The 10,183-nt window shown below is 37.4% G+C and overlaps 1 protein-coding gene across 1 annotated transcript in view; it reads left to right on the top strand.

The window, feature by feature from the left end:
* Nucleotides 1-573: 573 nt before the first annotated feature.
* tnksb (tankyrase, TRF1-interacting ankyrin-related ADP-ribose polymerase b) overlaps nucleotides 574-10,183 on the top strand; it is a 28,471-nt gene continuing 18,861 nt past the window's right edge. Inside the window, exons 1-6 of the mRNA XM_079815296.1 lie at nucleotides 574-1,080; nucleotides 3,222-3,446; nucleotides 5,537-5,632; nucleotides 6,211-6,247; nucleotides 8,694-8,782; nucleotides 9,892-9,920. Coding sequence (XP_079671422.1) covers nucleotides 588-1,080; nucleotides 3,222-3,446; nucleotides 5,537-5,632; nucleotides 6,211-6,247; nucleotides 8,694-8,782; nucleotides 9,892-9,920 — 969 coding nt within the window. The 5' untranslated portion in view covers nucleotides 574-587. The remainder of the gene's footprint in view (nucleotides 1,081-3,221; nucleotides 3,447-5,536; nucleotides 5,633-6,210; nucleotides 6,248-8,693; nucleotides 8,783-9,891; nucleotides 9,921-10,183) is intronic.

The following is a 10,183-nucleotide window of genomic DNA, read 5'->3' as shown; positions in this document are numbered from 1 at the left end:
CCAAAATGTAGATTTCTCTGATCTACATGTACGTTAATTTTAAGACGTTTAGATAGATAGATAGATAGATAGATAGATAGATAGATAGATAGATAGATAGATAGATAGATAGATAGATAGATAGATAGATAGATAGATAGATAGATGGAAAAAAGTACAATCAACTTGGATGTTTAAGTCGTTTCAACTTAAAATAGGCTACATTAAACTGACTTAAAAAACGAGTTGAATCCTATGTAACTTATAAAGTTAAAAATAGTTTAATTTATTTTGATGAGTTAAAGCAATGTAAAAAAATGTAAACTGATCATATATTTTAGATAGATAGACAGATAGATAGATAGATAGATAGATAGATAGATAGATAGATAGATAGATAGATAGATAGATAGATAGATAGATAGATAGATAGATAGATAGATAGATAGATAGATAGGCTACGACGTTATAATAAATGTAACTGTGTAGTAAAAGAAATTAAGACAAATAACAGCAGCGCATAGCCTCCAACCGGAAGCCTTCTTGCACTGAGCGGAAGCGCTGCGGCTCCAGCTGTTATTGTTGACAGACGGAGCTTCGGGGGGAAAATGGCGGTGTCCCGTCGATCCTCACAGCACCAACAAAGCAGCCTGCAGCCGTCTCCGCGGAACGCCGTGATCGCGTCCCCCCCTCCAGAATCGCCGCCCGCGATTATTCCCGAATCGGCCAGTTTATTGAGCCCCTCGTCCACTGGCGCAGCGGAATGCGGCGGAGCAGCGATGGAGTCCGCAGCGGCCTCCTCCGCGTCTTCCCCTGACCGGCCCACCCCAGCAACAGCAGTGCCCGCCGCAGCGTCGTCAGCACCCGGGAGCTCCAGTTGCAGCAGCATTAGTTCAATCGCGACCGCAGGCAGCCAGAGCCCCGGCTCAGGAGCGACCAGTCCCGGGGAAGGAGTGTGCGGGGCTGGCGGAGCGTTCAGAGAGCTATTCGAGGCCTGTCGGAACGGAGATGTGTCGCGGGTGAAAAGGCTGGTGGACTCGGTGAATGTGAACGCCAAAGACATGGCCGGACGAAAATCAACCCCTCTGCATTTCGCTGCAGGTCTGTATCTATGTATTTGTCATATTCAGTGTGTTTTTAAGCATTTGCTTTGTTTTGTTACCTTACAAAACAACAAAACGTCACATATGTGGTCTTTGGTTCCACTATAATCGAAGTTTTATACAAGCATGAGATTTGTTAATGGCAGTATATATATATATAGATATAGAAAGAGTGCGCGCTGTTTTCATACAAAATAGGCTACTGTAAAAATGTAGGCTACTGTAAATTGACTATTCACAATGTTTATGTTTCATGGCACAGTCTTACATAATATGTAATTTGAAGCAAATCTGCACGTGTAAAAGATGTTTTTTCGAGTTTTTGGTTTTTAAACAAGAAAATGGCTGGCGTTTTAAAATGAACCTTGTGGACAGAAATACTAAATAAATCTATTGACATGATCTAATTAGGTTGTGTTTTTATAAAGGACTGGTCATGATTTTACACAAGACCTTAAAAGTGCATGTTTTTGTGAATCATACTGACTGACTAAATCCATTTCTAATGAATGAGTCTAAAAACAAGTAAATAAGACCATTTATAAGCTTTAAAAAAAGTGGAGCTTACGTTTTACCTCATATTTCGTTTCACATAAACATTACCCATGGTGACTCCTCAATACAAAGAGAGATTTTCAGCATTAGTAAACATAAGCATGCAGTTTTCATGATCTCATTATTTGAGAGACTGTTCCCCTGTTTCACATACAATGCTTAAGCTAGTGAGACTAAAATGCATGTTTAAGCTGTTTTAACTGAAATAAACTTGCACTGAAATATCTTAAAATACGTCAATGCCATTGTTTTGTCTTAAGATGCACACCAGTAATGTTTTTCTTTTCTTTCTAGGACACGTTTATAAAAGCTACTCCGATGTCCTTATTGAACTAACTAATCCTAGTTTAGTCTAAGCCCTGTCTGTGAAACCGGGCCTATATGGATTATTTGCATTTATAAAATGTATCTTGTCACTCTGCTGGACCATTTAATTTGGCTAACTAATGACAGCTAGTTATTACAAAAATTTTTTTTAAAATAAAGCAATAGTTCAGTCAGAATTATGCTTTTTGTCAGTTTTATTAAAGGATTAGTTCACTTTAAAATGAAAATTTCCTGATAATTTACTCACCCCACATGTCATCCAAGATGTTCATGTCTTTCTTCCTTCAGTCGAAAATAAATTACGTTTTCTGAGGAAAACATTCCCAAAGTTTTCAATGGTCTTCAATGGCAACCAACGGTTGAAGGTTTATATCAATGCAGAAAGGTCTTCGAGGGGCTTCAGAGGCTCTGCGTGATCCCAGACGAGGAATACGGTCTTATCTATCTAGCAATAAATGACAATTTATATACTTTTTAACCACGAATGGGCAACTTCTGTGTTGTGGTTCTTCACGGCGTGTGACGTCATTACGTCGGAGAGGTTGCAGACGTGGCGTACGTGGAAGTACCGACCCAGTGTTAAAACAAACGTGCAAAGACTTAATCAAGGTAAAACAATGATGTCTGAGGATTGGAGTTTTTCGGCACGTGTGACCTTTCCGGCGTGATGGCGTCATACGTCGTGAATAATCACAACATGTATTTTTTTCTTGAAAATGACTGATCGTTTCACTAGATAAGACCCTATTCCTCCACCGGGATCGTGCAGAGCCTCTGAAGCCCTTTGAAACTGCATTGATTTGGACCTTCAACCGTTGCTTGCCATTGAAAAAGATTATATGGAGGAAAATCCTTAAATGTTTTCCTCACTTAATTTTTTTTTCAACTGAAGAAAGAAAGACAAGATCTTGGATGAGATGGGGGTGAGTAAAATATCAGAATTTTCATTTTGAAGTGAACTAATACTTTGACATTTTACTAATCCTCTTGTTTTGTTTAATGGAGGAAATCAAAGGGTTTAAAATGTCATCAATTCTAGTTCACTCAATTTCTGGGTGAACTGTCATTTAAAAGAAATGCATCAGAGAGTTGCTGCACTTAAATAACGTACACTTTCACTATCACAGTTTTTAAACTAAAATCTTTCCAATAGACTAGGTGTCATAAGATCTGATGTGAATTTTATTTTTATTTTTTCTAAATTCATCGTTAGATTCAATGCATTTTAAACTGATTGTCACTTGTGATGTTTGACAGGCTTTGGCAGAAAGGATGTGGTTGAGCATCTTCTGCAGACCGGAGCAAATGTCCATTCCCGCGACGACGGTGGTCTGATCCCGCTCCATAACGCCTGCTCGTTCGGCCACGCTGAGGTGGTCAGCTTGCTGCTGTGTAGCGGCGCGGACCCCAACGCACGAGACAACTGGAACTACACACCTCTGCACGAGGCCGCCATCAAGGGCAAAATAGACGTGTGCATTGGTACGGATATGAGAAATCCTGTGTTTTCATCATTTTCAACAATAGCCTAATCAGACCAAAACTGATTGTTATAAACGCTCTAATAATAAAAAATTCTGATGGTCACCGATATATTGTACATCCCTTGCTGGAAGGCAATGAATGAGTTGTCACAGTCAACATTGTGTGGAGTTGCGGTGCTATAGAGAATAGAGCTGTTCCAGCATGCTGCAGTATTGCTGTGTTGTGATAGTAATGTTGTTGTCCTGCAGCATTATCTCCTGCGGCCTGATGTCATAGTGTCCGGCTGAATACATCTGTGCTGAGACAGCACTCTATGTGCGAGTGTGAGGAAAAACTGACAGGACCTTTAATGTTTGCATTAGTTGCCCAATGAATGGGTTAGTCTGAGTACGGTGTGTACTATTTCTTCAGAGATGTTTGGCGAAGTGTGGAGCGTGACTGTTTGGGATGTGCAATATATTGGTGGAAATTGGATATTGGTTTTGGTCAATATTATATTTTCCTTTTGTTTTATATTATGCTGATTTTAGGAACGGATAATATCAGGATTTTAAAATATTAATGTACTATAAACTGTGCACACTGAACTAGCAAAGAAACAATGGAAAAATTGTATTTAGATTAATAAATGAATAAATGCTGTTAAAAATATACTGCACATTGTTAGTTCATATTAGCTAATACATTATCTAATGTTAGCAGAGGAGACTTTATTGGGAAGTGTTACCAGAATATATTGTAGATGGATAACTAGATAAGTAGATGGATATAGATATATATATATATATACACAGGGCCTAAAACTTACTTTTTGCCACATCTGCCAATGGCTGGTGACTTAAGAAAATGTACCGTCCATAAATATTTTTTTACCAGCCATTATATTGTTTTTGCAAAAACCAACCAAAATTTAAGATGCCAGTGAAAATTCAAAACTATTTATTGCAATTTCGATACCACAGCTAAAACTACTAGCCTAACTAATACAACATTAAAACATTATTAAAGACAAATAATCCAATTTGAATTTAATATTTAAATTGTGCTGGCTTAAACTTTAGTGACGATGCAGTGCTGGCCCGTCAACTGTCCCGGGGCTTCGTTCACGTTAATGCATTGTTAGAATCCATAAAAAATGTTACCGGCCAACTTGCAGAGTGACACCGTTTCGTATACTTGCCAATGCTGATTTTTACTCTCAATCGGCAAAATATTTCAATGGATGATTGTACTAAAATTTCAAATTGCTAATCTAGTGTGAACATTTTAGGTGGCAAAACAGTATAGATAATTATAGTTATTGGCCTAAGTTGGGATCTCACAAGTACCGGTACTTTGGTACCAAGTCGGTACTGAAATGTAAAAAATGTGATGATACCAGCATTTCTGTAGTTCCGACTCCCGATTATATTCGGTACCCGCAGCTGCGTTCAGTCGCTTTTGTGGTTGTCTAAGCGCAGGGCTCCAGACTGTAGCCGGATATATACTAGTGTCTGTGAATATTAAACTGCAAAATACTATTTAAATATTGAGGACACGAACGCATAAACCGTCACTTCATGAGAATTTACTGTTTTTTACCGAAAACTGTCATATCATGAACACATACACTCAAGGGTCTTCACGGCAACCTGTTAAAATAAAAGTTTGGTTAAAAAAAATTGAAATAGACAGAATATATTAGGCTACTATTGTAGCCTACAGTAGATTTAGCTACGTCTCTACTACTAATAATAATAATTAGGCCTAGATGGTCGCTTATTTTTCACTTGATCTTTTTTATAAACAATGTGTACTTTTAAACAGCATACAGCCTTTAAATGTTTATGTATTATTTACTTATGAGTATCATCATAAATAATAAACTTATTGAATTTAATTCAATCAAATTTAAATAGTTAAATAAAATAAAAACATTTTGCTGTGGTACCGAAGAGTATCGTACAATTTTTATGGTATTGGTACCGAACTACCAACTACTGGAATTTTGGTATCGTGACATGCCTAGGCCTAAGGTTAAAACATGATCTTCTTTTGAAATCATCAGTTTCAAAAGTGACTGTATTGCTTGATTCTGTTTCTTACAGTGTTGCTCCAGCACGGTGCTGATCCAAACATCAGAAACACTGATGGCAAATCAGCTCTGGACCTGGCAGACCCTTCTGCTAAGACCGTCCTCACTGGTGAGACATGCACATATATACATCTGCTTTACAGTCATTAACAAACACACAACCACTCAATCTGATGAGCAGACATGTAAATGCACATTGGGAATGTTTGCAATGGCATAGTTATTATTTTTGTGGTATGCAATATGTATATACACAAAAAAAAAAAGTGCCTGTACAGAATGCCTATATGACTTGCTACTTAATGTGCAATGCACAACAAGAGTGCCACAATGTACTGCACTCCAGTCTGAAATGTGGAGGCCATTATCCAGCACATTTCCATTATCCATTATTTGATTGGACGGCAAAATGTTAAAACATTTGTATGCAAAATTGGATTAAAATGCCATCTTGACACCACTCGCCAAATTAAACATAGTGATGTTGCAGCAGTCACATCTGTTTGAAACTTTATTCAATGAATAACGTTTCACATGTTAATTGTGCAAAGTGCTGCATAATATAAACAGTATGCTAGGTTTCCAGTCTGAACATAGCTGTTGTAACCCTAAAAACATTTACACACATTATGATGCATCTTTCAAATCAAGTCTCTCTGACACCTGCCGTCTGTCTTTATTCCTCAGGTGAATATAAGAAGGATGAACTATTGGAGGCAGCGAGGTGAGCTTATTGCACAATAACTGTAATAATTTAAATGTGTGTTGCTAAAATAAATGCTTCTATAAGTGGGTTCACGGTTGTGATTGTTTCGATTGTTGGAGTCCTTTGGGACGAATGTGTAGCGCTGTAGGTGCTACACACAGCCTGGCACAGGCCATATTGGTCATATGTTGATGTTAAGTAAACTTCAAGAATATCAAAAATGTTTGCCACTTGGTTTTCGAAAAATGTTTTTTGGACGGGACATTTTGCAGGGTTTCTGACCGCGGGTCTTAAAAAGGTCTTAACAAGTCTTAATTTGACCTTCCCAAATTAAAGGCCTTGAAAATGTCTTAAAGGGATAGTTCACCCAAAAATGAAAATTGTGTCATCATTTACTCACCCTCAAGTTGTTCCAAACCTGTATGAGTTTCTTTGTTCTGCTGAACACAAAGGAAGATATTTGGAATAATGTTTGTAACCAAGCAGAGAGAGCAACCATTGACTACCATAGTATTTTTTTCCCTACTATGGTAGTCAGTGGTTGCTCTATCTGCTTGGTTACAAACATTATTCCAAATATCTTCCTTTGTGTTCAGCAGAACAAAGAAACTCATACAGGTTTGGAACAACATGAGGGTGAGTAAATGATGACACAATTTTCATTTTTGGGTGAACTATCCCTTTAAATTGGATCAGAAAGTCTTAAATTCAGTATCATGGCATTCAATTAGGGCCCTATGATTTCTGTGATGCAGAAAGCGGAATTTGTCAATTTTAGATGAATAAATCAAAAGTTAGGTCAGGACTCTTCATTTTCACTTCACTTCAATTGTATCATTAATATCATTCAAACTTATCATTTATAGCCTTTTCTCACAGCAGCTGGAGTAATTTATCATTTCGATGGCGGATTGTAATCCAGAAAGGCCCAAATGATATCATCAGTGACAACTGGAGCAAAAGATTAGACTGTACAGACATATAAATCTACAGGTCACGCTAATAAACCCTAAATACATGGTCACGCAATGTTGATGCTGTTAACATTAACAATTTGAGAACAAATTATAACAATAATATTAATAATTTGCACGGTTTGATGTTATATGAGCGATCGTTAGATTTTATCACCGTTGGTAGCGCGATTTATTGTAATGTTTTGTTCCCAAAAGTGGCAGACATGTTACTTGTTCAGATGACATTTTCCGGTGAAAATTCTTGTTTAGGTTATACTCCAAGATGTAGAATCTGTGATTCTGAAGCACAGTATCCACACCGGTGCGGTGACTGACAGACGCACGTACTCCTCAAAACATTAGATTCATCCACGCTGAGGAGCCGCGCAGACGCACAACTCGCGTACAGATGATAACTCCGCAAATAACTGCAATTGCAGGTTTCAAACAGAGATAGCGACACGTAGGCAAAACTTTCGGACTGCAGCTTTAAGTGAGTTTATGCTTAAATCAAGAACAAATATCTGTCATTGGGTAAGAAAATGAATTGCGTTTGTATTAAGTTGATTTTTATGAACCCATCGGCAGCTATTTGTTCTTGTTTTAATCATAAAATCATGATCACAAGATTTCTTATATGAAACTTTAAGCTATTTTTTGTCAAATTGATTATGGAGATCTGTTGGAAATTTCAAACTTTGACTGTCACTTGTCACTAAGTCATTGCGTGCTTAGACTTGACATGTTATGTTACCTTCAATTTAGTCCTTAAAAAGGTCTTAAATTTACATTTATAAAACCTGCAGAAACCCTGTTTTGAAATTGCCCTCTAAGATTATAGAATCCTAAATCTTATAATGACAGAATATTGTCTTAGTAGTGACATGAGAAGTTTAAAGGGTTCTTGCATCCAAAATAAAAAATGTAATGACAATTTTTTTAAATTTCTACCATTTTTCTGATGTTTTAGAATTGAAATGGAACTTTTATGTAACTCTGCCTTTAAAGACTTGTAAATTGGCTCTGTTTGCATGCGAAATGAGTCCAATATATTTGCAGTGGCACCTTCCTACTAGCCCCTAAGGGGACATGGTGAGAAAAAAATATGAGATGGGAGGAAAAATAAGAAGTCAATGCTTTTGCATTCTCTAGCAAACGCTTTTGTGTTGCGAGTGAATGCAAGAAAATTACTGCCAGAGAATTTTTCCTACCATCTTATATATTTTTTTTCTTCTTCACTATGTCCCTTTTGGGTCGTACCATCCTTTAGCTACAGCTTCCAAAACAATCCTGAAGCAAGCTAGATATCTATTAATAGAGTAGAAGGGGAGGTATTTTTGTTTGGAAAAAAATGCAGTAAGTTTACATTGTGCATTTAAAAAAATGATGTGGTCCCTTTAAGCACATTGAAATCTTCTCTGACTGTCACTGATCCAGAAATGTCTTTTCTCTAAGTTGCCATTCCTAACAGCGTTTGTCTCCCTCTGTTTGAAAAACGTCTTCCTTAGGAGCGGAAACGAGGAAAAGCTAATGGCACTTTTGACCCCACTTAATGTCAACTGTCATGCCAGTGATGGACGCAAGGTAACACATCCAAGTTCTTTTATTTAATCTGCATAAATTGTTCCGTAACGTTGCTTTTAACATTTGATATACCTTACAAGATGTCAATTCCTAATATGACTATTTTAGAAAGTATGTCTGACTTTGTTTCTATACCAAAGTTCTGTTCGAATTCAAACACAGGATGTGATTGTATGTATTTCATTGGTCATGTAAATGATATAGATGTAGGTCAAGACAATCCTAAATCCCCTTGTTTGAGTTTTTTCTTTCCGTAATACTGTGTTTAGAGAAAACAACGCTGACCTAGTTTTACCCATAATGAGTTTAAGTCTGGACGTATTGTATGGTTTGATTTTATAATGTTTGTTTCGAGTCGGAACTGCCCCTTTGTTCACTCTGGGCTGCTTTTTGTTGTCAATCATTTTTATAAGGGATTGATCTTAGATGTCTATTGGATGCACATCTGACCTTTTATGAAGTTTTAGGCAAAAGCTTTTTTGATCCATCTCTTTCTCTAATCACAACATAATAACAGGACCTTGATTTTCCCCTCAAATCCTCTGTCGTCCCTGATGATTTCGGGTCACTTCATACGTCAGATCTCCCTCCAGACCTCTGTGTCTTTATATCAGAAGGGCTTTTTAGGAACGAGTTTTGTGTTTGTCTCGTAGTCTTGGATGTTGTGTTAAATACTGTTACTCATGCTGTAGTGTAGTGATATAATCAGGGCTTGACATTAACACCCGCAAATGCTTGGATTTCAGCAGTGGCGTGTAACGCAGGCACTCCTACTAGCCACTTTAGCGGATTGAATTTGATGTAAAATATACATTTTTCAATTGTAGTCTTTTAAAAAAGCCTTTGAAATAATAAACTTAGTTCAGTGTAGTGTTGTCAAAATATCGATTTTTCGATACTTATCGATACTGAAATATCTGAAACACTTCCAATACTCATTTTCCTTAGAATAGATACTGAGCTTTCTCGCACTCATCTCTCCGACAGAGAGACACACACTACTAACCCGCCTCTCCTCACTCACTAGTTTTATTTGCTCAGGATGAATATTGTTGGTGTTGCAGGGCTTGAATTTCGGCATGGGATTGTGCGTATTGCGCATTATTTTACTCATTCCCACAGATTTTGTGCTCGAACATAAAGCCGCATCAGTACTACATTGAGTTTTTTTTTCCAAATACATTCAAAATGCGAGTCTTGGCGAGTGTTCGTTTAAACACAGTCAGTTCTGTTTTAAGTGAACGTAAACAATTGAGAAGGAAAACGCATTTGTAACAGTACAATGGATCTGTGCGTCAGGTTTTAAAGTGACAGCAGCCTTATATACCTGCTGCCAAATTATGAGATAATATTAGAATATCTATATGGCAGTTTTCCCCATGGTGTCTGTGAAAATGCTGAGTGGCTAGTAGGC

The sequence above is a fragment of the Gobio gobio genome (genome assembly GCF_949357685.1).
Source record: "Gobio gobio genome assembly, chromosome: 4".
Classification (NCBI taxonomy): domain Eukaryota; kingdom Metazoa; phylum Chordata; class Actinopteri; order Cypriniformes; family Gobionidae; genus Gobio; species Gobio gobio.
The sequence above is the reverse complement of the archived record's forward strand: the minus strand, read 5'-3'. Positions and strand labels throughout refer to the sequence as shown.